At 42.4% G+C, this 27,730-nt stretch overlaps 1 protein-coding gene across 2 annotated transcripts in view; it reads left to right on the top strand.

Moving 5' to 3' along the window:
• The window catches only part of egfl6 (EGF-like-domain, multiple 6), a 52,624-nt gene extending 24,894 nt beyond the window's left edge, over positions 1-27,730 (top strand). For both annotated transcript variants that reach the window (XM_055644398.1, XM_055644399.1), the window contains exons 8-13: positions 195-257; positions 4,880-5,179; positions 16,544-16,624; positions 18,535-18,630; positions 20,401-20,669; positions 26,484-27,730. In XM_055644398.1, the coding sequence (XP_055500373.1) occupies positions 195-257; positions 4,880-5,179; positions 16,544-16,624; positions 18,535-18,630; positions 20,401-20,669; positions 26,484-26,603 (929 nt within the window). In that variant the 3' untranslated portion in view covers positions 26,604-27,730. The remainder of the gene's footprint in view (positions 1-194; positions 258-4,879; positions 5,180-16,543; positions 16,625-18,534; positions 18,631-20,400; positions 20,670-26,483) is intronic.

Genomic DNA, 27,730 nt, shown 5'->3' with positions numbered 1-27,730 from the left:
CGACTCACGATCATATAGGCGACACCCCAGCGACCATGCAGTGACAGCCTAGTCGCCTGTAGTCGCCTAAAAAAATTGCCTAAGTGGGACAGGCCTTTAACTCCAGCTATTTGTAACTGTCACCTTTGTCTCGCTTCAGAGATACACAAAGTAAATAACTCCAATATTTTAACAAATAATTCTTTATTTTACAGTTAAACCTTTCCTGCAAGTAAACCTGGATGGGGAACAGGGCAGCACTGATGACATCCTTAATGGTGAGAAGCTAATTCATATAACACAGTGGTTCAAACTTCCCCACATACTGCATGTCATAGTTATTTACAGAGACCACTTCAGCCAAGTTTAGTGTGGTGTCACCACTGCTTTTAACTATATTTCAGTCTTAATCATATTTTATTTTATTTATTTTATTTATTCCGAACAAGTAAAGACATTAATAGTAACAAAATCGAAATTATCAAACAATTGGACATTACAATCAATATTTACAAGCAATGAAAAGAACAAAAAGCAAATTTCCAATGTCCAACTCTGTGTCTGTACAAGCTCGAAAAGGAGTGAGAAGAAGAATAACTTATTAAATCTCACCCCTTTTCCCCAACACTTCTACCATATTTAAAAATCAATTAATTAATAATAATAATACTACCCCAGGCAATTTCCCATAATACCTACAGACATATATATACATACAACTATTATACACATACAAACTTCATATATGAAGTAACCAAACATAAGTAAACAATTGTAAAGCAATAGATAAACATTAACCCCCACTTGTCAACCATCCCCTCCATCCCAGTACCCCTTGAAAATTATTTTTTTATATATCATTTTAAAATGATTCATGTTTGTACATTGCTTTAATTCCTCGTTCAATTTGTTCCACACTCCTACTCCACAAACCGAAATACAAAAGGTTTTTCTAGTCGTACGGACTCTTTGTTTCTTAAAATTAAATATTCCTCTTAAATTGTAACCCCCCGAAACGCTCGTTAAATAATTTTTGAATGTTTCCAGGTAAATTTTTATTTTTGGCCCTAGACATTATCTGAGCTGTTTTGAATGTAACCAAATCTTCTAATTTTAATAATTTTGACTCTAAAAATAATGGATTCGTATGACCCAGATACTTGGCATTATGTATAATACGAATTGCTCTTTTTTGCATCATGGTTAATGAGTGTATCGAATTTTTATAGTTATTGCCCCAGACTTCTGCACAATAATTTAAGTAGGGTAAGATTAATGAACAATAAAGAATGCGGTTTGTGGAGTAGGAGTGTGGAACAAATTGAACGAGGAATTAAAGCAATGTACAAACATGAATCATTTTAAAATGATATATAAAAAAATAATTATAAAGAATATTATATGCATAAAGTCATTCAAGCCACAGCCATCTGTTCCCATGAATGCCCGTGGTTCAGATCTCATGACTAATATTTTTATTGTACGTGTTCAAGTGTTTAAGTGAACTGAGGAATGGTCACCAACTTTAGTTTGGGTTAAAGAAGATAGACACAAAATGCTGGAGCAACTCAGCATTCAAATCTGGAGATGGAATGGGTGTTGTTTCATGTCGAGCCCCTTCTTCAGACTGATGGCAGGGGAGTGGGCAGTACATAGATAAGGAAGTGTAAGGTGTGACAACAGGACAAAGGGGATGGAGATCAAGGAACATGTAGAATAGATCATTGTTAGCTGGGAGAAGATAACCACAAAGCCAACAGGGATAAAATGTAGTTGGAGATATTTAGACAGATATTAAGATATTAAGACAATGGTCAGAGAACTAGGGAGGGGATGGAGAGAGTGGGAAAGCAAGCAAGTGCATACCACTGGAGTGAAGTTTAGTTTAGTTTAGTTTAGTTTAGTTTAGTTTAGTTTAGTTTAGTTTAGAGATAAAGCATGGAAACAGACCCTACGGCCTACCGAGTCTGCACTAGCCCGCAGCCCCCGCACATTAACACTATCCTACACACACTGGGGACAATTTACATTTACATTGTAAGTTAGTTGGCTTGTTATAAATATATAATTGTCTCTAGTCTGTGTAGAGTTAGTGTGCGGGGATCGCTGGTCGGCGCGGACTCGGTGAGCCAAAGGGCCTGTTTCCGCATAGTATATCTCAAATAAATAAACTAAATAATTGAAGGTAGATGGAGGCATTGTGAGTAGGGGAGCGAGTCTTTACAGGATGCAGGGTGGGAGGAAGTGTAGTGTAGAGGTAGAGTTTGGGATAGGGCCAGTGTAGACCTGGAGCTATGCTTGTTCGACGTACCCTACAAAGAGGCAGGCATAGCTGGGGCCCATGCGAGTGCCCATAGCTACTCCTTGGATTTGGAGGAAGTGGGAGTAGTCAAAGTAGAAGTTGTGAGGGTAAGGACCAGCTCTGCTAGGCGGAGGAGAATATCAGTAGACGGAAATTGGCTGGGGTAGTCTGCCCTCAGACTCTACCTCCGTTACATTGACGACTGCATCGGTGCCGCCTCCTGCACTCACGCAGAACTCACTGACTTCATCAACTTCACGACTAATTACCATCCTGCACTCAAAGTCACTTGCACCATCTCTAACATCTCCCTGCCAGTTCTAGATCTCACTGCCTCCGTCACAGGAGACAGACTATTGACTGGCATCTATAACAAACCCATTAACACCCATATCTATCTAGACTACACTGCTTCCCACCCTGCTCCCTGTAAAGACCTAATCCCCTACTCCCAATTTGTACATTCTCCCCATGACCACATGGGTTTTCTCCGAGATCTTTGGTTTCCTCCCACACTCCAAACACGTACAGGTTTGTAGGTTAATTATGTTAAGTAGGTTAATGTGTTAGGGCGGCATGGTGGCGCAGCGGTAGAGTTGCTGCCTTACAGCAAATGCAGCGCCGGAGACCTGGGTTCGATCCCGACTACGGGTGCTGTCTGTACGGAGTTTGTACGTTCTCCCCGTTACTTGTGTGGGGTTTCTCTGAGATCTTCGGTTTCCTCCCAAACTCCAAAGACATACAGGTTTGTAGGTTAATTGGCTTAGTAAATGTAAAATTTGTCCTAGTGGGTGTAGGATAGTGTTAATGTCGCTGATCGGCGCCGACCCGGTGGGCCTGTTTCCGCACTGTGTCTCTCAACTAAACTAAACTAATTGGCTTGGTTTATGTGTAGTGTCCCTAGTGTGTGTAGGATAGTATTGATGTGCGAGGATCGCTGGTCAGTGCGGACTCGGTGGGCCGAATGGCCATGTTCCTCGCTGTATATCTAAACTAAACTAAACATACTTGGTGTGAATAGCATATTTATTTCCCAGTTCCCATTCATACAGGTCTTCTTGTAATCTGGCCATTCTGATTCATAGCATAATCATTTACAGAAGTGTGGAATGAAATAATTAACATAGTGAAATCGTTAACAGAAAACATTATGAAGTGGCAAACAATGTCCCAACTGTTTCAATCGTGACAGAAAAGCGTGTGTGGCAAACTTATTCCATGTGCGTCGGGCAATGAGACTCCTCACCCCATACACTGGTAGATAATTGAGGCTTAGATGTAGCATTATTCACAAATTGACATGGCTGCCCATTCAGTGGCCAACTTTGAGAACGTTAAAATGCACATGTTCACGCACTGACTCAACACAGTAGGATCAGGTGTAACAGGGCTTCTTTATAACCCAAGCCACCACCAATTATCCATAAGTTGCACACTAATGTTACAGAGCAGCCATTTAACCTCCCGTTTAAAAATAATTAAAAGATTTATAACCCAGCATAGTTTATACCTTTGCCAAGAGAACTGTTTCATTGTACCATCAAATTAGATTTGAATAACATTGGTGTTTTTGCCATCATGGCCTAGTTTACAAACTATTCCAAAAATGTTAAACTTTAATAATGAAGTTAATGTTGCTGGTACTTGTCGTTAAACAATTCATCCATTAATTCCAATTCCAATTTGCTGACGCTGAATTATTAATTACATCTATATAAAAAATATATACCTTGAAGAAGGGTCTCGACCCGAAACGTCATCCATTCCTTCCATCCAGAGATGCTGCCTGTCCCACTGAGTTACTCCGGCATTTTGTGTCTATATACTTTGATGGAATCGTTCATGATTACTCCTCCAACTTGGTTCTTGGTTCTTGGTTTCTTGGTCCTCCAAAATATTCCAAATGGAATTGTAAACTGGAGGTGGTGGAGGGAGGACTTAAGCCAGAAAGGGTTATTCGGAAGAAAGAGCTACTTTAAATTTAGTTGCATCTGGTTGGGTAACTATAGTCGGGTGGAGATTATTCCATGCTTCAATTGTGCGGGGGAAGAACGAATTGCTGTACGCATCTGTCTTTGTAGCTGGGATCACAAATTGGATCAAATGCCCTCGTCTGCTCCTAATTGGTTTGGGTTTGGTGTAGGTCTTGTAATCTATGTCGAACTGACCCGCACTTTAACATTATCCTACGCATACTAGGGACAATTTACATTTATACCAAGCTAATTAACCTACAAACCTGTACGTCTTTGGAGTGTGGGAGGAAACCAAAGTTCTGGGCTAAAACCCCACGCAGGTCACGGGGAGAACGTACAAGCTCCGTACAGACAGCGCCTGTAGTCAGGATCAAACCCGGGCCTCTGGTGCTCTAAGGCAGCAACTCTACCGCTGCGCCACCATGCTGCCCATTGAAGCGTTGACCGTCTTTCTCTCACTTGATAGACCTGATGTGCCAAGAGTTGGCAGCAATTTTGGTTTTACTTCCAGCTCTCGTTGTGGTTTTCATCGACAGTAGCAGGGTGCTGTATATTAATAATAAATAATATTATATTAATAATAAATAATATGACTTCTCCTCACTCTCTTTCTCCCTCTCAGCTGTTCCTGAAATTCCCTACAAAGAAGCACCTCTGATTCTGGGAGGAAACAAGGAAGATGTAAAGAAAATGCTGGCACATAGGAATAAAGGTAGAAAGAGTGAAGTGATCAAGAATGCTATCCCTCGCCCTGTGGCCACCCCTCCGTCCCTAGAACGCCTCCAGCCATTTGACTATGAAGATGGCGTCTATATTGGGAACTATGATGACAAAGAGCTTGACGTGGGCTATAAAACTAATGAAGATGAAGTTGAAAATTACATTGACTCGGAGGAGCAGACTCCCAGAGGGGATGTGTTTGGTAAGTGAAGTGTCTGTCACATTGCATTCAGGATACTGCAATTGGTGTGGACTGTACACGTTAATGCCAAACAACTGTTGATCGACGCAAAATGCTGGAGTAACTCAGAGGGGACAGGCAGCATCTCTGTAGAGAAGGAATGGGTGATGTTTCGGGGCGAGACTGAGACAGGCGAGAGGGAAATGAGATCTAGATGGTGAAAAAGGGAGATCTAGAACAGATGAATGAAAGATGTGCAAAAAATTAATGATGAGAAAGGAAACAGGCCACTGTTAGCTGTGGGCTAGGTGAGAAAGAGTTAAGGGCCTGTCCCACGAGCAAGCGACTCCATGCGGCAAGCGCGACCTAACGTGGTCGCTTGAGCCGTACTGCCTCGCGGGGCCGGTCCCACTTCGATCGCTGGAGCCATATGGAGTTGTGCAGATCTGGTCCCGACATCGCGCGGGGCTCCGAAAAACTGACCGTGTTCAAAAATTCCTGCCGGCCCGCAGCCACCTCGACGCCGTACGTCACGCACGAACTTCCCGCGGACTTTGCTCGAATTTCATGTCCCTCACTCGACCTCCGCGCGGCCCCCGCTTCCAGTTTGGTCGCGCTCGCCGCATGCAGGTCGCATACTCATGGGACACGCCCCTTACAGACAATGTGACTCAACAAGACGGCTTTGAAGCTAGTACGACTTGGGTGGGGGTGGGACAGAGAGAGAGGGGATCCAGGGTTTACTTGCATTTAGAGAAATCAATGTTCCTTCCGCTGGGTTGTAAGCTGCCCAAGCGAAATATGAGGTGCTGTTCTTTCAATTTACGTTTGACCTCACTCTGACAATGGAGGAGACCCAGGACAGAAAGCGTGAGGATGGGAAGGGGAATGAAAATGTTTGGCAACCGAGTGACCAGGTAGGTCCAGGCAGACTGAGCGGAGGCGTTCAGCATAATGATCACTCAGCTGCCTTTGAGTCAAAGAGTGATACAATGTGGAAACAAGCCCCTGTGGTCCAACTTGCCCACACCGGCCAACATGTCCCAGTTACACTAGTCCCACCTGCCTGTATTTGGTCCATATCCCTCTAAGCCGGTCCTATCCATTTATCTATCTAACTGTTCCTTAAACTTCGAGATAGTCCCAGCCTCAACTACCTACTCTGGCAGCTTGTTCCATACACACCCCACCCTTTGTGTGAAAAGGTTACCCCCTCAGATTCCTATTTAAATCTAAACGTATGTCCTCTGGTCCCGATTCCCCCTTGGGCAAAAGACTGTGCATCTAAACCTATTCATCACATGATTTCCTCCTAAGTCGCCCCCTCATCCTTTGCGTGAAGACCCAGCCATTAACCTCTCCCTGTAGCTCAGGCACTGCACTGCTGTTGCTCTTGGTAGAGGGCTTTATCTTCCTTAATTCCACAGTGCAGTGACACAAAAACTTTGGTGAATTCCATTGAAGACTTCCACTGAAGATGTTGGTGGGCTTTGTTCTAATGTCATGGGCATACTTCCATCAGTTCCTGCTTTTGTTTGTGTATGAGGCTGTTTCTCTCCGTTCGCAAAAGATCAGAGACCAGTGAGTTCTCCAAACTGAACCTGAATCGATGTTGTGTTTCCCGCAAGGACTGGAGTGCAGATGTACAGAGGATTAGAGCAAACCACAAGCATGTGACCGTCAACATTGCCTGATGGTTAAAGAATTTTTCCTCTGCATCTGTAAAACAGACTGTCTCACACATTATTTATTCTTGCTTCAAACACTAAAGCTGAGGCTTTACCTTGCATTAAACATTATTCCCTTATCATGCATTTATACACTGTAAATGGATCGATTGTAATCAATCATGTATTGCCTTTCTGCTGACTGGTTAGCGCGCAACAAAAGCTTTTCACTGTACCTCGGTACACGTGACAATAAACTAAACTGAACTAAACCAAACTACACAAATGGATATTTGTGCCAGGGATTGATCCGATGGAAGAGATTCAAAATCTACCCAGGCCATTGGAGAAAATTAGATCACGTAAATGAATCAAAGTACCATCAACAATGAAAATATAGGATTGTTTTAAAAACCTATTGGATCTTTAATGTCTTATGGGGAAAGCGGTCTGCCATCCTTCCGGCCTAGTTATAACTCCAGACCCAACAATGTGGTTGACTGGCCTTAGTTTAGTTTTGTTTAGAGAAACAGGCCCTTCGGCCCATCGAGTCACCACCAACCAGCGATGTCCGCATATTAACGCAAGCCGACATTAGGGACAATTTACATTTATACCAAGCCAATTAGCCTACAATCCTGTATTTATTAGGAGTAAGCGAGGAAACTGAAGTTCTTGGAGAAAACCCATGCAGGTCACGGGGAGAACTTACAAACTCCGTACAGACAAGCACCAGTAGCCAGGATCGAACCCGGGTCTCTGGCGCTGTAAGGCAGCAACTCTACCATGCGTAGAAATGGCCTGACAAGCTGATAGTTATTGGGGGGGGATAGCTACTAATGTTCACATGCCAGGAACAAATAACTCAAAAGAAATATACCAGTAGAGCCCTTGATGCTTTATACAATGAGGTCAAAGTACAAAATCAATGAAGAAAAAAAATTGAATGTAAATAGAATAAAGTGCCAAATATTACGGCAAAACATCATTTTTTTAATTCATTGGCTCATTAAGCAAACGACGGAGCAATTACTCTTGAACAGATTAAAGCATTCATTGCAAGTATCACACTCAATTCAACACTACAGAATCCTATTTTGTCTTGTTTAGTCAGATATCGCCCTCGTCCAATTATGTGGGGCATGCAGGAAGTGAATACTAATTACAGACTGTTATAAATCACTAGTTAATTATTTCTTGGAGAGAGAGTATTGTTATATAATGTACAAATAGTGGAGTAGTTTGACTTTGAACAGTGTGCACTCTGTTTTTTATTCTGAATGAATTTTTATCTTAATACCCAAAACCTCAATAGGAGTATGATTTTTATTTTGTTCCAACTCATTCTTCACAAACCCATCACTAAAACAAAAACGCAGTTGTTTCTCGAGTATTGGGGAAAAGCCTTTCTTTCAGTCCAAACCCTATCCGTACTCCCACACTCCAAAGACATACAGGCTTGGTATAAATGTAAATTGTCCCTAGTGTGTGTAGGATAGTGTTAATGTGCAGGGATCGCTGGTCAGTGTGGACTTGGTGGGCCGAAGGGCCAGTTTCCATGCTGTATCTCTAAACTAAACTAAAGTTGTAGGGTGGAAAAGAGACAAACTGGTGCAGACAATGGCTCCTCTTCAACTAATCAGATTTTTCATGGCAGAATGTCCAGTTAATATTACAAATCCCAACACAGGGCTCCATACTCCAAGGCACGCATTGGAAAATGTTTGCTTGCCCGTGTATTTTAAGAGATTTTATCAAGGGAACTGTCAAGACTGGTCGGAGAATTAGGAAGGGGGAGGTGATGGAGAGAGAGGGAAACCAAGGGTTACTTGACATGGGAGAAGTCAGAGAAGTCATACCACTGGGATGTAAGCTGCCCAAGGTGAGGTGCTGTTCCTACAATTTGCACTGGGCTTCACTTTGATAATGGAGGAGGTCCAGGACAGAAAGGTCAGTGTGAGGATGAGAGGGGGAGTTAAGGGGAGATTTTCTGATTAGTCAATTAAATGAAAAGGAAATTCCAGACCATGCTTTTGTTTCACCCCAGCTTTCTGGTTTGAGTTCCAGGAACTTGAATTCATAAGATTTATGCACTACAAGTTTAAATCAGATCAACTAGAGATTTTCCAGATTCTTTTCCTGCACCATGCTTGCTGAAACAGTCAGAACAATGATCTGAAGGCATAGAAAAACATAGAAACATAGAAATTAGGTGCAGGAGTAGGCCATTCGGCCCTTCGAGCCTGCACCGCCATTCAATATGATCATGGCTGATCATCCAACTCAGTATCCCGTACCTGCCTTCTCTCCATACCCTCTGATCCCCTTAGCCACAAGGGCCACATCTAACTCCCTCTTAAATATAGCCAATGAACTGGCCTCGACTACCCCTCTGCGGCAGAGAGTTCCAGAGATTCACCACTCTCTGTGTGAAAAAAAGTTCTTCTCATATCGGTTTTAAAGGATTTCCCCCTTATCCTTAAGCTGTGACCCCTTGTCCTGGACTTCCCCAACATCGGGAGCAATCTTCCTGCATCTAGCCTGTCCAACCCCTTAAGAATTTTGTAAGCATCTGAAGTTTGGGTTAACGGGCCTGCGATTCCTGGCTTTTGTGGTGCAAAGGGCCTATAAAAACCTTTATTTAGTTGAGGAAAAATTGATTGCAGCATTTCCTCATGGAGAATGTAACATTGCAGCTTCACTTTCTAGTCACAGCAGAATTGACTGAATATCAGTTCCGCTAGGTCCAACTAAACCTGCTTGATCTCTCGTTTGCTCAACACTTTAATTCCCACTGCCATTCCCACACTGACCTTTCTGCCCTGGACCATCTCCATTGTCAGAGTGAGGCCCAGCGCAAATTGGAGGAACAGCACCTCATATTCCGCTTAGGAAGCTTACATCCCAGCGGTAGGAACATTAACTTCCCTAACTTCAAGTGGCCGTTGCTTTCCCCCTCTCTCCACCCCCTCACCCTTCTCGGTTCTCCTACCAGTCTTACTGTCTCTGACTACATTTTATCTCTGTACCACCCACTCCCCTGACATCAGTCTGAAGAAGGGTCTCGACCCGAAATGTCACCCATTCCTTTTCTCCAGAGATGCTCCCTGTCCCGCCGAGTTACTCCAGCATTTTGTGTCTACCATCAGTTCAGATAAGTTGTATTGGGGGCGCTCTTCATTAAACGTGACATGAATTTTCACCCGAACAGACAGAATCTCTGGGTTACCCATTTATCCAAAGAAAATAACTCACAGCAATTCAACTTCCTAGCTCGCTTCCATTTGATTATGTACACACCTTCTTGTGGAGCTATAAAAAGGGTTTAAGGTAGAACCTGTTGCCACAAACATTTTAAGACACCTATCAAGCTAAATTGTAGATAGACACAATAAGCTGGAGTAATTCAGTGGGTCTGGCAGCATCTCTGGAGAAAAGGAATAGGTGATGTTTCGGGACGAGACCCTTCTTCAGACTGAGAGTCAGGGGAAAGGAAAACAAGAGATATGAATGAATGAATGAATGCATGCATGAATTAATGATTGATTGAATGAATGAATGATTGAATGATGAATGATTGAATGAATGAATGAATGATTGAATGAATGAATGTTTATTGGCCAAGTATTCACATACAAGGAATTTGCCTTGGTGCTCCGCACGCTAGTGACAACATGGCATACAGTGACAGTTAAGAATGATACATAAAACATTCAATATTAATAATAAAACATTAGAAATAAATTAGAAAAGCTAAAAGGAGATATGAGGTTGCTTTGGCAAGTAAGGTGAAAGTAAATCCAAAGGGTTTCTACAGCTATATTAATAGAAAAAGGATAACGAGAGTTAAAATTGGTCCATTAGAGAGACAGAGTGGACAGCTATCTGCAGAGCCAAAGGAGATGGGGGAGATATTGAACAATTTATTTTCTTCGGTATTCGCCAAGGAGAAGGATATTGAATTATGTGAGGTAAGGGAAACAAGTAGAGTAGCTATGGATACTATGAGATTCAAAGAAAAAGAAGTACTGACACTTTTGAAAAATATAAAAGTGGATAAGTCTCCAGGTCCTGACAGGATATTCCCTAGGACATTGAGGGAAGTTAGTGTAGAAATAGCAGGGGCTATGACAGAAATATTTCAAATGTCATTAGAAACGGGAATAGTGCCCGAGGATTGGCGTACTGCGCATGTTGTTCCATTGATTAAAAAGGGTTCTAAGAGTAAACCTAGCAATTATAGACCTGTTAGTTTGACTTCAGTGGTGGGAAAATTAATGGAAAAGATACTTAGAGATAATATACATAAGCATCTGGATAAACAGGGTCTGATTAGGAACAGTCAACATGGATTTGTGCCTGGAAGGTCATGTTTGACTAATCTTCTTGAATTTTTTGAAGAGGTTACTAGGGAAATTGATGAGGGTAAAGCAGTGGATGTTGTCTATATGGACATTAGTAAGGCCTTTGACAAGGTTCCTCATGGAAGGTTGGTTAAGAAGATTCAATTGTTGGGTATTAATGCAGGAATAGCAAGATGGATTCAACAGTGGCTGAATGGGAGATGCCAGATAATAATGGTGGATGGCTGTTTGTCAGGTTGGAGGCAGGCGACTAGTGGGGAGCCTCAGGGATCTGTGTTGGATCCACTGTTGTTTGTCATGTACATCAATGATCTGGATGATGGTGTGGTAAATTGGATTAGTAAGTATGCAGATGATACTAAGATAGGTGGTGTTGTGGATAATGAAGTAGATTTCCAAAGTCTACAGAGAGATTTAGGCCATTTGGAAGAATGGGCTAAAAGATGGCAGATGGAGTTTAATGCTGATAAGTGTGAGATGCTACATCTTGGCAGGACAAATCAAAATAGGACGTACACGGTAAATGGTAGCAAATTGAGGAATGCAGTTGAACAGAGGGATCTAGGAATAACTGTGCATAGTTCCCTGAAGGTGGAATCTCATGTAGATAGGGTGGTAAAGAAAGGTTTTGGTATGCTAGCCTTTATAAATCAGAGCATTGAGTATAGAAGTTGGGATCTAATGTTAAAATTGTACAAGGCATTGGTGAGACCAATTCTGGAGTGTAGTGTACAATTTTGGTCGCCCAATTATAGGAAGGATATCAACAAAATAGAGAGAGTACAGAGGAGATTTACTAGAATGTTGCCTGGGTTTCAGCAACTAAGTTACAGAGAAAGGTTGAATAAGTTAGGTCTTTATTCTTTGGAGCGCAGAAGGTTAAGGGGGGACTTGATAGAGGTCTTTAAAATGACGAGAGAGATAGACAGAGTTGACGTGGATAAGCTTTTCCCACTGAGAATAGGGAAGATTCAAACAACAGGACATGACTTCAGAATTAAGGGACAGAAGTTTAGGGGTAACATGAGGGGGAACTTCTTTATTCAGAGAGTGGTAGCTGTGTGGAATGAGCTTCCAGTGGAAGTGGTGGAGGCAGGTTTGATTTTATCATTTAAAAATAAATTGGATAGGTATATGGATGGGAAAGGAATGGAGGGTTATGGTCTGGGTGCAGGTAGATGGGACTAGTAAAAATAAGTGTTCGGCATGGACGTGTAGGGCCGAGATGGCCTGTTTCCGTGCTGTAATTGTTATATGGTTATATGGTTATATTATTGATTAAACATGTGAATTAAATAATATACCAGAGCAAAAGGATGTTGATATAGAGAGATATAGAACAAATGAATGAAAGAGATGCAAAAATGTAATGTTGATAAAGGAGACAGGCCATTGTTAGCTGTGGGTTAGGTGAAAACTAGTTACAGACAATGAGACTCAACAAGACGGCCTTGAAGCTGGTACGAATGAATGACTTGGATGGGGGAGGGACTGCGAGAGAGGGGATGCAAAGGTTACTTGAAGTTAGAGAAATCAATTTTCATACAGCTGGGTTGTAAGAGAAATATGAGTTACTGTTCCTCCAATTTGCATTTGACCTCGCTCTGACAGTGGAGGAGGCCTCGGACAGAAAGGTTAGCGTGGGAATGGGAGGGGGAATTAAAGTGTTTGGCAACAGTGAGATCAGGTCGGCCCAGGTGGACTTGTCGCAGTGATAAGGTGCCAAAGAAGGATGCGTACCAGATTGGTTGTGACATCTCTGGTTGAAAATAAGATCATCAAAAATAAATCACTTGAACTTCTCTCCCAGAGTATGGAAGACTTTGAAGAAGAGTTGTGGTGTTCTTCCTTGTGTCCTGGCTATTGTTTTCTCCACAGTCGACATCATTACCAGAGCTTACCACATAGATACATGTGAGACCACAGTGCAGGCAAATTGGCTGCTGTATTTAATAAAGTACAACATGACTGCACTTGAAAATACAGGCACTCCTCAATTTGCAACAGTGATAAAAAGTTAGACAACATTATAGATATCAAAAGCCCTATGCAAAATGCATGATGGCCATTTCCATACAGTGTTTTCCTCTGCATGGAAAATTCATCATATTTTATCATGAGAACTAGTTTTGTAAGCCATAGTCATAGAGACTAAGCATTGTACAGCACAGAAACAGGCCCCTCTGCGCACCACAGTCTGTTTGCCTAGCTACAATAATCACATTTGCCTGCATCAGAGCTGTATCCTGCCAATATGTGTCTCAATAAAGGTCTTAAATGTAGTAAATGTATTTGATTCCGCCATCTCCTCTGGAAATACATGTCAAATTTCAACCACTTACGGGCCTATCCCACTTAGGTGATTTTTTGGGCAACTACAGGCGACTCCCACAAAATTTTCAAAATTAAAAAAAAATGTTGGCGGCAGTGGTGACAATTTTTGCTGTCGTAGGTTGACATACGTTTGGTCATTGGTTGTCGTAAGCGTTGTCATAGGTTGTCGCCAGGTGTCATAGGTGAATTCATTAAAATTAGTCCCTGGCAGTTGCATAAAGAGTTGCCTAAGTGGGACAGGCCCATGAGTCAAAGACACATGGTCCAAAGAGTTGTTGAAGATTCTACTGAAGCAAGCAGAAGTATTTTGCTATTTTGCACAAGAAGATGAATACTAATCCTAATACTAATGTTAGGATTATTAGTAATAATTAGTATATATTAATTAGTGTATACTGGAGCATGTATCTCTGGAGAAAAGGAATAGGTGACGTTTCGAGTCGAGATCCTCCTTCTGAGATTAGGGGGAAGGGAAACAAGAGATGTAGACGGTGATATGGAGAGATATAGAACAAATGAATTAAAGATATGCAATGATAAATGTTAGCTGTGGGCTTAATGAGACTCAACAAGACGGCTTTGAAGCTAGTACGACGACTTGGGTGGGGAAGGGAGAGAGAGGGGATGCAAGTATATACCAGTAAATTAGTACATATTGATTATAATAATAATAATATATAATAATACTGCTATTAATACTAACACTAATTTTAGCGAAAAATCCTAAATGGAACATTGTCAAATTGATGAATGCCTCCACCTCATTTGCCCATTAACACTGCGGTACCTCCTGAGGTTCTAGAAGTAGCCAGAGAGATTTGCACTATTTTTTATTTTAACCCGTAGTCATATTTTCTGCCCGCTAATTACTGATCTACAACATGTGCAAAATCTCCGCAATGACCTTGTTTCCACTTAGGCTGCACCATGACGCACTTTCTGGGAAGGATAAATTCTTCCAAGCTTCCAAAACACTTCACGAATATCCCAGCCCAAAGGCAACTTGGAAACTTGTGTCAACAAAGAGTTTGTAAAACTGATTTATTGCTATGAATTGGAAGCATTGGAAGAATAGTCTTTAATAAATAATTTGGAGTCTGAAATTTTTGGAAGAATAGTCTTTAATAAATAATTTGGGGTCTTTAATAAATAATTTGGAGTCTGAAATTTTTCTTTCACGTAAGATTAACAGGCCTTGTTGGCAGATGTTTAGTAGCTGAAGGACATTTTCAGACTAAGGAACCACCAGGGGATCATATGATAAAGAACTTGTTTCTGAGAATTGTTAGTGACAGTGCGTTTGAAATAAAGAAACTGTAGCACAAATGAATGCCCAGCAGCTAGACCTTTATCACAGCAATTTAGCCTCAAGATTACATTCTCCCAAAACAGGAGGCGGCAGGTCTGGGAATTCCATCATTGATCACCAGAGCTCCAAACAAAGGAGGAAGGTGCTCTGTTGGAGATTTCCAAGAGGTAATTGTCCTCCAAAGAGATCATAAGGTCATGTCATAAGGAATAGCAGTAGAATTAGGCCATTCGGCCCGTCTACTCTGCCATTCTCTCCCTCCTAACCCCATTCTCCTGCCTTCTCCCCATACCTCTGACACCTATACTAATCAAAAATCTACCTATCTCTGCGTTAAATATATCCACTGACTGATGAACAAGGGTTGAGCTTGGCTTCAGTAATTTAATACCAGCTTTACGATACTCATTGAAAATTGGACAAGGTGAAAACTGTAGGAATATTTTTAAAACTCTGCATCTCACACCAGGCAAAAGCAGGAGACAGATATGTACTCGGTCTGAAGAAGGATCCTCCTTTCACAAAACGTATAAATTAAACACCTCTGGAGGAAATGTGACGTTTTGGGTTGTGACTTCCTCACCCAAAACTTCACCTATTCCTTCTCTCCAGAGATGCTGCCTGACTCGCTGAGTTACTCCAGCTTTTTGTGTCTATCTTCGGTTTAATTAGCATCTGCAGTTCCTTCCTACGCAGACATATACTAGCTACATACAAAGCATTACTTCTGGTTATTTCACCAGCCACATTCCTTTGCCCTTGACATTATAGTTATGAAGCAATTTCGAGGCAAAACCACTCAAAGTGAATGCTCCTTTAAAATAAGCCATGAGGAAACCATTGACACCTTTGTCTTGTCACAATGTGAAACTCTTTACATGTTTTCAGGTGTTTTTTTGAGTGGGACTTTGCATGTTATCAACGTTTATCCAAAGGAAAAACGGTCTGAGTACATTTTTAGTACGTAAATCTTTAACAGGTTTGGAACAATGTTCAATAATACCATCGCCAGTTGATTAATAAGTGTCACTAAGCAACAATTTTATGGTGTGGTTTGTACAACAAAAATCTGACTTTTTAAGTGATATCTGATTTATATTTGTATTCAGATATTTTAGAACAAAATTTACAAATGTTCATGAGGAATTTGAAAAAGAAATAGAAATGAAATATTGGAAATTTAAATTTGAATAGATTCTGGGATTAGTAATTCTTCATCACATAAATCCACTAATGCTGCCCAAAACACAGCCCACCTCAAATTTAGATCATTGCTAAAGGGCCTGTCCCATTTGGGCGTCATTTGCACGTCACGCATGTGGCGCGCGAAGATTTTGTGAATCCCAAAATCTTGGGGCGCCGCGCGCGACCACACGTCACTGCGCACGTAATGCATGCCATGCGCGCGTCGTGTGTTGAGACGTGTAAATTATGTCACGTAAATGACGTGCAAATGACGCCCAAGTGGGCCAGGCCCTCAAGATGCTGCTCAAATTATCTGATTTTAGTTCTAAAGGGGATAGGCATAATATTGACCAAACCAGTAGTTTAGGCCAATGATTGAGATGAGTGGATATTGAGCACGTTGAGTTGCCAAGGTAAACAGCTCTGTATTAATATTCAATACTAATTTATAAGAATTTGTATGCATGTATTATCTAATGCTGTATTATCTAATGTTATCTAATCTTACAAAAATGGTTTGTTTCAGTCCCCAAGCGCAATGAAGCCACGGTGTTTAGTCCAGTGCTGGGCAAGAAGGAACTCGTGATACAAGATCTTTTTAATGACGGTAATAAACAAATAAACCGCTGAGCATCTGAAAATCCATTGCCTTTAGTATTATAGCTTCTTGTCGACATCTTGTCAGGGCAGGGTTAGTGATGCTCTAAAGTGATATTTATCGTAGTGTCCCAAATATTATTATAGTATTACTGGATAGACTTGGTTTATACTCTCTAGAATTTAGAAGATTGAGAGGGGATCTTATAGAAACTTACAAAATTCTTAAGGGGTTGGACAGGCTAGATGCAGGAAGATTGTTCCCGATGTTGGGGAAGTCCAGGACAAGGGGTCACAGCTTAAGGATAAAGGGGAAATCCTTTAAAACCGAGATGAGAAGAAACTTTTTTCACGCAGAGAGTGGTGAATCTCTGGAACTCTCTGCCACAGAGGGTAGTTGAGGCCAGTTCATTGGCTATATTTAAGAGGGAGTTAGATGTGGCCCTTGGGGCTAAGGGGATCAGGGGGGTATGGAGAGAAGGCAGGTACGGGATACTGAGTTGGATGATCAGCCATGATCATATTGAATGGCGGTGCAGGCTCGAAGGGCCGAATGGCCTACTCCTGCACCTAAATTTCTATGTTTCTATGTTTCTAAATACATCAGATGTGCAAGTTTGGTGAGACATGTATAGCTACTGGTTGTGGTGCTCTCTATTAAATTTAATCTCACTTTGAATTAAAAGCTTCAGCCTCTCTGTGTATGTATGTGCTGGTTTAGTTTAGTTTAGGGATACGGCATGGAAGCATCCAAGCTGACCATCGATCACCAATTCACATAAAGATAGACAAAAAAAGCTGGAGTAACTCAGCAGGTCAGACAGCATCTTTGGAGAAAAGGAATAGGTGACGTTTCGGGTCGAGACCCTTCTTCAGACTCGGAACGTCACCTATTCCTTTTCTCCAGAGGTGCTGTCTGACCCGCTGAGTTACTTCACCATTTGGGTCTATCCAACACCAATTCACATGAGTTCTATGTTATGCCACTTTCACATCCACTCACGCACAGTTGGGGCAATTTCGCAAAGACCAATTAACCTATAAACCTGCACATCTTTGGGATGTGGGAGGAAACCAGAGCATTCACAGTGAGAATGTACAGAAGAGGTGGGGGTGGGTGGGGGGGATTAGGGAGGTGGTTTCAGTGTTAAGTGGTGACTGACAGAGGATACTTAACATGAAACACAGGCTTCAGTTAAATGAGTGTTTTGGTTTCAGGCTGGTCCAAAACTGAGCAATCAATTTTCATTGCTCCAACCTCATCTAAGACCAAGCGTAGGCTTGGCGATCGTTTCGCCGAACACCTCCGCTCGGTCCGCATTAACCAACCTGACCATCCGGTGGCTCAGCACTTCAACTCCCCCTCCCATTCCGAATCCGACCTCTCTGTCCTGGGCCTCCTTCATGGCCAGAGTGAGCACCACCGGAAATTGGAGGAACAGCATCTCATATTCCGCTTGGGCAGTCTGCACCCTAGTGGCATAAACATTGAATTCTCCCATTTCCGGTAGCCCTGTCTCCTCACCTGCTCAACGTTCCCTCACTCTCGGGCTTCTCCTCTTCCTTTTTCCTTTCTTCATGTTCAAGAGAGGTTTTGATAATCAGTAGTGATTCACTTTACAAGTCCTTCTCTGATTGAAAACTGTTATACATGCGTCCAGATCTCACTACATACTAGAAATATAAGTTAAGTTTTACAATTGCTGGACATCTTTCAACCGTGGTGGAGATTTCCATTCAATATTTCCATGTTGAAATTCATATTATGTGTTTTTGAATATGACAATAAAAATTCCTCTTCACTGACATCAAAAGGATTTGAGTGGGAAAGCCTTTCTCTGGTCAAAATAGATATATCAAATACATGAACATATATCAGCTGGAATGGATTAATAAGAAAGTCTCTGTCTTTCTCTTTAGATTTTTCTGTGGACTGCAATTTTAACCAAGGTGTTTGTGAATGGATCCAGGATACAGAGGATGATTTTGACTGGAAAGTTGCTGATCTGCCTAATGGTGACTTTTTAATTAAGATGTATTTTAATGAAATGTATTTTGTTGAATTCAATTGCTGTTGCTTAATATTCACTAGTGTTTACGGAAGCACACAATGGTCAGAGCATGGAAGGCCTCTGAATCTGTACAGGCTCAGCATAACGACAATCAACTCAGTCCCATTCTCCAGATTTCTCCTCAGGGTACCTGCAAACTCTTTCCTAGCAAATACGATTTTTGTTATGCCCCTGTCCCACTTAGGAAACCTGAACGGAAACCTCTGGAGACTTTGCGCCCCACCCAAGGTTTCCATGCGGTTTCCAGAGGTTGCAGGTGGTTGCCGGAGGTTGCAGGTAGTGGAAGCAGGTAGGGAGACTGACAAAAACCTCAGGGAACCTCCGGGAACTGCATGTAAACCTTGGGTGGGGCGCAAAGTCTCTAGAGGTTTCCGTTCAGGTTTCCTAAGTGGGACAGGGGCATTAGGCTACATTTGAGGTATTGCATGCAGTTCTGGTCACCCCATTACAGGAAGGATGAGGATGCTTTCAAAAGGTACAGAGGAGACTTACCAAAAGGATTCTTGGATCAGGATCAGTGTTAACTACACTGAGAGCTTGGATAGACTTGGATTGTTTTCTTTGAGACATCAGGGGTTGCTGAGAGACCTGGTAGAAGTAACATAAAACTATGAGAGGCAGAGATAGGTGCGATAATAGAGGGCATAACTTTAAGGTGAGGGGGGCAAAGTTTAGAGGAGATGTGTGGGTTAATATTTTACACAGAGACTGGTAAGTGCCTGTAACATAAGGTCATAAGGAATAGTAGAATTAGGCCATTCAGCCCATCAAGTCTACTCGGCCATTCAATCATGGCTGATCTATCTCTCCCTCCTAACCCCATTCTCCTGCCTTCTCCCCATAACCCCTGGTACCCGTACTAATCAAGAATCTATTTATCTCTGCCTTAAAATTATCTATTGACTTGGCTTCCACAGCCTTCTGTGACAATGAATTCCACAGATTCACCATCCTCTGACTGAAGAAATTCCTCCTCGTCTTGTTCCTAAAGGAGCGTCCTTTAATTCTGAGGCTGTGACCTCTAGTCGTGGACTCTCCCGCTAGTGGAAACATCCTCTCCACATCCACTCTATCAAGCTTTTCACTATTCAGTACGTTTCAATGAGATTCCCCCTCATTCTTCTAAACTCCAGCGAGTACAGGCCCAGTGCCGTCAAAGTCTCAACGTATGTTATTCCATTACTATTGCACCCTTACTCCATTCCAACTCACTCTGGCCCATTGAAGCTGCATTCAGCACCATTACTGCTTCCACCAGTTGTGTGGTCCCCATAACCTCTGACACTTGTACTAATCAAGATGGTGCCGGGGATGGAGGTTGAGGCAGATACGATAGTGGCATGGAAGATATTTTTGGTTAGGCATATGGATGTGCAGGGAATGGAGAGATATGCATTATGTGCAGGCAAACAAAAGTTGATCTTAGCATCATGTTTAGCACAGACATTGTGGGCCAAAGGGCAATGTTCCTTTGCTACAATGTTCACTGCACTAGTTATAAATACTTAAACAACTCCTTACTGAGTGCTACAAATGAATTTGTCATCCTTATTATCGATTGTAGTGTAATGCAAGCTGGCTACACTCTTTCAATCTTGAAAGTAGACTGAATTATGAACGTCAGGCTTCAGGAAGCATTGAAAACATGCATGGAATTTTAGACGACATGCTAGTTTGATTCCGCAACATTACCATGTTATTTCCCACTCACCAGGCAATGGGCACTACATGGCAGTCCCTGCATTCGTCGGGATTAAGAACGAGGTTGGCCATTTGAAACTTCTCATCGGCGATCTCGTTCCGAAGAAGGATTTCTGTGTAACCTTTAAGTATCGGCTTGTGGGAGAGAAGATTGGAAATCTCCGGGTACTTTCCAATAACGGAGTTCCTTCGATCTGGGAGTGGATCCGAGACAAAGAGGAAGGCTGGAAAGTTGGACGCGTTACAATAACTGCTAGAAGCAGTTCTGAAACCCAGCAAAATGTAAGTGAGGAAGCTGCTCAATACTTTAATAAAGCAAACAGTACAAGCTTGTAGACACAAAATACTGGTGTAACTCAGCAGGTGAGGCAGCATCTCTGGAGAGAAGGAATGGGTGACGTTTCGGGTCGAGACCCTTCTACAGATGCAAAATTGTCTCCAGTGTGTGTAGGGAGTGTTAATGTGCAGGGATCGCTGATCCCTGTGGACTTGATGAGCCGAAGGGCCTGTTTCCGTGCTGTGTCTCTAAACTAAACTAAATCTGTGCCCCACATGATGTTATACACTTTCACTGAGAGGACCTTCAGCGCCCTCATTGTATGGTTAAACAATAGAGGGTACTCAAATAGCTCAGCAGGCCAGAAATTGAGTTATTATTTCATCAGAACGGGAAGAATTTGTATGTGAAACATGATATCAAATGTAGGAAAAAAAGAATTAAGGGAAGATTTTTCTCTCTTCACATCTTTGAACGCATAATCCCAAAACATACATACATTCATCCATCCATCCATCCATGTGTTTGTTTGTGAGTCTGTATGTGTGTCTGCATAGCCATGCCCTGAATGACGCCAAAACGGTACACAATAACACTACCATTTTTGGACCACCTGTAAACCAGCATCTGCAGTTCCTTCCGACTCGATTTGACCTCTGCTGTAAACATGTAGAAGTTCAAAAGAGTATGCATCAATATACCAAATCTCATCTTCTTAGGAATTAGAGGCGTCGATGAGCTTTCTTTATGATTGCAACAATGTGCTGGACATGTACAGATCTTCAGAGATATGCACGCCCAGGAACTTGAAGTTATTGACTCTCTCCACTGCCAACCGTTGATGAATGCAGGCTTGTGGATCCTAGGTTTCCCTCTACTAAAATCAACAATCAGCTCCTTGGTCATGTTGACATTGCGGGCAAGGTTGTTGTTCTGGCACCATTCAATTAATGATCGATCTCCCTCCAACACTCTAACTCATCATTACCTCAACTCATCCAACAGTGGGGGTGTCTTTGGTGCATTTGAAAATGTACTTGGAACATGTCTGGCTACACAGTCATGGGATAGGGTGAGTAGAGCAGGGGACTGAGCACACACAGCCTTCAGATGCTCCTGTGCTGATGGGAGGAGGAAAACCAAGGAGAATTAATGAGTAATTCGGGAAAGTAGGACAGGGGCTTAAAAGGGTTTCAGTAGGGTATGGGTAGGTTTTCTGTACTGGTCATGGATAAAGCTTTAACAGTATCGGGCAGCATGATGGCGCAGCGGTAGAGTTGCTGCCTTACAGCGCCAGGGACCAGGTTCGATCCCGACTACAGGTCCTGTCTGTACAGAGTTTGTACGTTCTCCCCATGACCTGTGTGGGTTTTCTGTGAGATCCTCGATTTCCTCCCAAACTCCAAAGACGTACAGGTTTGTAGGTTAATTGTCTTTTATCAATGCAAATTGACCCAAGTATGTGCAGGATAGTGTTAATGTGCGGTGATCGCTGGTCGGTGCGGACTCGGTGGGCTGAAGGGCCTGTTTCCCCTCTGTATCTCGAAACTAAACTAAAAATACCTGGTGGTCTGAATAATATTCAAGACCTGTACATGCACAAAGATTGAGATATTGGACTAAGTTTGCATATGATCCACAAGATATGCACTTTAACAGCCACAAAGACCAAGAGCCTTATATTTAATCTCAAACAGCCCATGATATACACACAGTCAAACGAGTATATTGACATAATTACCTGAAGTCCTTTTTTTCCAGTGTCTTTGCACACTTAGACTGCAAATCAAAGACAAATGTATCTCCAGCAGAAACAATGTTTGTATTCTATTTTTGTTGAGTATCGTGTCACACAGAGCATGTTTTCTAGTGATACAGTATGGTAGGTTTGCATTAGATAAGAAACATAGAAACATAGAACATAGAAATTAGGTGCAGGAGTAGGCCATTCGGCCCTTCGAGCCTGCACCGCCATTCAATATGATCATGGCTGATCATCCAACTCAGTATCCCGTACCTGCCTTCTCTCCATACCCCCTGATCCCCTTAGCCACCAGGGCCACATCTAACTCCCTCTTAAATATAGCCAATGAACTGGCCTCAACTACCCTCTGTGTTCCAGAGTTCCAGAGATTCACCACTCTCTGCGTGAAAAAAGTTCTTCTCATCTCGGTTTTAAAAGATTTCCCCTTTATCCTTAAGCTGTGACCCCTTGTCCTGGACTTCCCTAACATCGGGAACAATCTTCCTGCATCTAGCCTGTCCAACCCCTTAAGAATTTTGTAAGTTTCTATAAGATCCCCTTTCAATCTTCTAAATTCTAGAGAGTATAAACCAAGTCTATCCAGTCTTTCTTCATAAGACAGTCCTGACATCCCAGGAATCAGTCTGGTGAACCGTCTCTGCACTCCCTCTATGGCAATAATGTCCTTCCTCAGATTTGGAGACCAAAACTGTACGCAATACTCCAGGTGTGGTCTCACCAAGACCCTGTACAACTGCAGATGGACCAGACTGGACCAGACTGATGTTTCCTTCTGAAATGCTTTACCAAAACTTATCCTGCATATAAAAGTTTGTTGTTTTTTGGTACCACACTTAGTAAACATGTTTATCTCTGATATCTGTTGCAGTCAACCTTTGACAAATATTGATTCCACTTGAAATTCTAAAATGCTGGGAGTTGGGTTGGGTTGCAATACTACTGCCCAACTAAGAGGAGGGAAAGGGAACTAGCAGGCTGCATAAATATTAAAAGCCTTTGATATCTGAGTTCCCACAACAGTAAATTATGTCCTTCCATCATGGACATGGGGTACAAGTGCTGTCTGATTAGAGCTAAGGGCATTACCAGAGCCCCCACACACCCATAATTGGACTGTTCATACTGCTTAACTCTGGGAGGAGGTACCGCAGCATGAAGAGCGGGACAACTAGGTTCTGCAACAGCTTCATCCCCCAGGCCATAAGATTACTGAACAATCAACAAAACCGAGGCTAGAACTTTTAAAATATCGACACTTTTTATGTATATTTAATTTACAGAACCATGCACAAGAGGCATTTTTATGGACGCACCTAGCACTTTTTACTATTACCTGATTTTGGAGAGTCAAATGCAACAAAATTTCGTTCAAGTTGCACTGTGTCTAGGTGTATATCTGAATGACAATAAAGTTTTCATTCATTCATTCATTCATTCGAAAGAAGGAACTGCAATCCTGGTTTACAAAAGAAAGGCACAAAGTTCTAGGGTGTTCAGGCAGAATCTTTGGAAAACATGGATAGGGTCAGGACTGTTCAAGTGAGAACCAGGGGGCCTTGAGACCTTCCTGGTGGGGGGTGGAGGTGTAAAGGGACTGGACGTCCATGGTAAAGATGGGGCAAAAGGGGCGAGCAATTGAAAGTTATTGAAGAGTTTAAGGGGGTACATTGTGTCGCAGATGTAGGTTGGATGATACTGGACAAGGGGAGATAGGATGGAATCATGGTATGTGGAGATGAGTTCATTGGGGCAGGTGCAGGCAGAAACAATGGATCTGCCAGAGCAGTCCTGTTTGTGGATTTTGGGAAGGAGATGGAAATAGGCAGTGCGGGGTTGGGGAACGATAAGGTTGGAGGCTGTGGAGGGAGATCCATAAGGAAGCTGTCTGGGAGATGATACCTGGTGTTTGTCTATGGGGTCATGGTGAAGGGGTCGGTGTGAGGAAGTGTCCGAGAGTTGCCGCCTGGCCTCAGCATGGTGGAGGTCAGCCCGCCAGTTTAGTTTATTGTCACGTGTACTGAGGTACAGTGAAAAGCTTTTTGTTCCGTGCTATCTGGTCGGGAGAAAGATAATAGATGATTAAAATCTGGCCATTACAATTGATACAAGAGTGTGGAGCGATTGTACAATGTGATTGCAGACCTGCTTCAGCGGCTAGCACACAAACAATCACCTGGGTTGTACTAAGTTTGCATATAATCCACAAGATATGCACTTTAACAGCTACAAAGACCAAGAGCCTTGAATCCTTGCCGTAACTCTGTCAGTGCCCTTTATGTGGCTACTCTTTACATACCTTGTGCATGCAAAACAAAGAATATCACTGTGACAGGTCACATGTGATAATAAAGTATCATTCATTCACTTTCCTCATGGATTTAGAAAGCAGAGTACAATGCCCATCAGCCCAGGTCCCGTTGCTCAATTTCTCATGGGTGCAGCAGCATCTATGGAGCAAAGGAAATAGGCAACGTTTCGGGCCAAAACCCTTCTTCAGACTGATGGGGGATGGGGGGGAGGCGGGGAGAAGAAACGACCCACTGAGTTACTCCAGCATTTTTGTGTACCTTTTATTTTCCAGCATCTACAGTTCCTTCTTAAACGCTCAATTTCTCATATCAGCTTCAGCCTAAAGCAGGGGCAGGTTATTATAAACACATTTACATATGTTGGCATTGCTGGCTAAACCAACATTCATCGCCCACTTCACCGCTGAGGTGGTTCTGGGTGCATTTTTGAATGACTGCAACCGGTTTAGTTTAGTTTAGTTTCGAGATACAGCGCGGAAACAGGCCCTTCAGCCCATCAACTCCGCGCCGGCCAGTGTTCCCCACACACAATCCCAGACACACTAGGGAAATTTTACAATTTTTTTTACTGAAGCCAATTAATCTACAAGCCTGTACGTCTTTGGGGTGTGGGAGGAAACCAGAGCACCCGGAAGTCACGTGGAGAACGTACAAACTGCGTACAGACAGCACCCGTAGTCAGGATCTAATCTAGGTCTTTGGCGCTGTAAGGCAGCAGCTCTACCCGCTGCACTACTGTGCCATCCCACCTCTTGTGTTGGGAACAATTCAGTACCGCTTAAGGGCTTGCTCAAGGACATTACTGAGCAAGTGGTTTCTTTATTAAGAACAGCCAGCATTATATTCAGTATTTTAAAATCTCTATTGAAGTTCTGGAAAGTTGGAATAAGATTTGAATTCACGCTTCTCTGATCGATCATAAACCCAGGTTGGAACGCCGTTAGTCTGCAGTACTAATTGAACTAGGTGGTTTGGGGGGTATTTAGAGGATGGAAACAGATAGAATCACTTTACTACTAGAACCTAAGAATGACTGGAACAATAGCCAAAGAGATAGATAAAAATAATTGAAGACCTCCGAGCTAGTTCAGTTCAGTTTAGTTTATTGTCACGTGTACCGAGGTACAATGATAAGCTAATGTTGCGCGCTATCCAGCCAGCGGAAAGACAATAAATGATTACAAAACAAACAGCAACAGCATTCTTCATTCGTGTCCATCTTGTTACAAATGTTGACCTCGCTGTCATCGTCCGTCCGGAAAAGGGCGCAAGCTTCCGGCGACAATCAGTGGGAGCCGTCACTTGTCACAATAGATGATGGTGGTAGCAGAATTAGCTCGGGATACTTCCAGTTTCCAGCCCCGCGACATGGACGCTTCTGCTATGGGGCCAGCAACAGCATTGAAAATAAATAAATCATCCATTACTGTTGAGCAGACAGATGGGAATTTAATGGTAGCTTTAGTACATAAGTTCATAAGTGATAGGAGCAGAATTGGGTCATTCGGCCCATCTAGTCTACTCGGCCATTCAATCATGGCTGATTTGTCTCTCCCTCCTAACCCCATTCTCCTGCCTTCTCCCCATAACCCCTGACACCCGTACTAATCAAGAATCTATCTATCTATCTACATTAAGAACATCCATTGGCTTGGCCTCCATAGCCTTCTGTAGCAGTTTAAAGGAATCTTTTTATTTGTCATTCATGTTGTGCTTTACAATTTCTTCTTTTAATTATGTTGTAGATTGTCTTTGAAGCCAAGCGAGGAAAGGGCAGCGTTGGTGAAATTGGACTGGATAATGTAATTCTGACATCTGGGCCCTGCACAGAATGGACCTCAGAGAATGATGACCGAGAGACATGAATTTCATCTTAAGATTCCCGGGTTCTTTGGTCTACAAACACACGAGAGCACCTCAAATGACTTCCAAAAGGGTTGTTCGCCAGCATGTAACACTGAGACATTTTTGCAATAAGGTACTCTCACCCTGATGCCAACTTTCATTTGGAAGTGCAGGATTCCTACACTCAAGATTGTGGTATCAGCTATTATCAGCATTGTATTATGCTTCTTAAATGTACAATTGTAAAGGTGCTATGTATATCAGTTGTGCACTCCCCCAGTCATAAGTGATAGGAGCAGAATTAGGACATTCGGCCCATAAAGTCTACTCCGCCATGGCTGATCTAACTTTCCCTCTCAACCCCATTCTCCTGCCTTCTCCCCATAATCCTTGACACCCTCACTAATCAAGAAAATGTAAATCTCCACGTCAATCTCCAATGATTTGCCGTTTATGGCAATGAATTCTGCAGATTCACCACTGTCTGACTAAAGAAATTCCCCCTCATCTCATTTCTAAAGGTACGTCCTTTTAATCTGAGACTATGCCCTCTGGTTCTAGATTTTCCCACTAGAGGAATCATCCTCTCCACATCCACTCTATCCAGGCCTTTCACTGTTCGGTAAGTTTCAATGAGGTCCCCGCTCATCCTTCTAAACTCCAGCGAGTACCGGCCCAGTGCCGTCAAACGCTCATCATACGTTAACCTAATCATCCCTGAGACCATTTGCATAAACCTCCTCTGGACTTTCTCCAATGCCAGCAGATCTTCATCAGATATGGGGCCCAAAACTGCTCACAATACTCCAAATGTGGTCTGGCCAGTGCCTTATAAAGCCCTCAGCAATACTTCCCTGTTTTTATATTCTAGTCCGTCCAAAATAAATGCTAACATTGCATTTGCCTTTCTTACTACCAATTCAACTTACAAATTAACCCTTTGGGGATCCTGCACCAGCGCTCCCAAGTCCCTTTGCACCTCTGGTTTCTGCATCTTGTTCCCGTTTAGAAAATAGTCTATGCCTGAACTATCTATATAACTAAATTGTTCTGCACCAATGTTGGAAATGTGATATCAATATTTTGTATTATTTCTTGTGTATTTGTACAACATTTTGCAATAAATATTGTCCTTTATAGATAACAA

The sequence above is a fragment of the Leucoraja erinacea genome, chromosome 13 (genome assembly GCF_028641065.1).
Source record: "Leucoraja erinacea ecotype New England chromosome 13, Leri_hhj_1, whole genome shotgun sequence".
Classification (NCBI taxonomy): domain Eukaryota; kingdom Metazoa; phylum Chordata; class Chondrichthyes; order Rajiformes; family Rajidae; genus Leucoraja; species Leucoraja erinaceus.
Note: the sequence above shows the minus strand (reverse complement) of the source record. Positions and strands in the feature narration are given on the sequence as shown.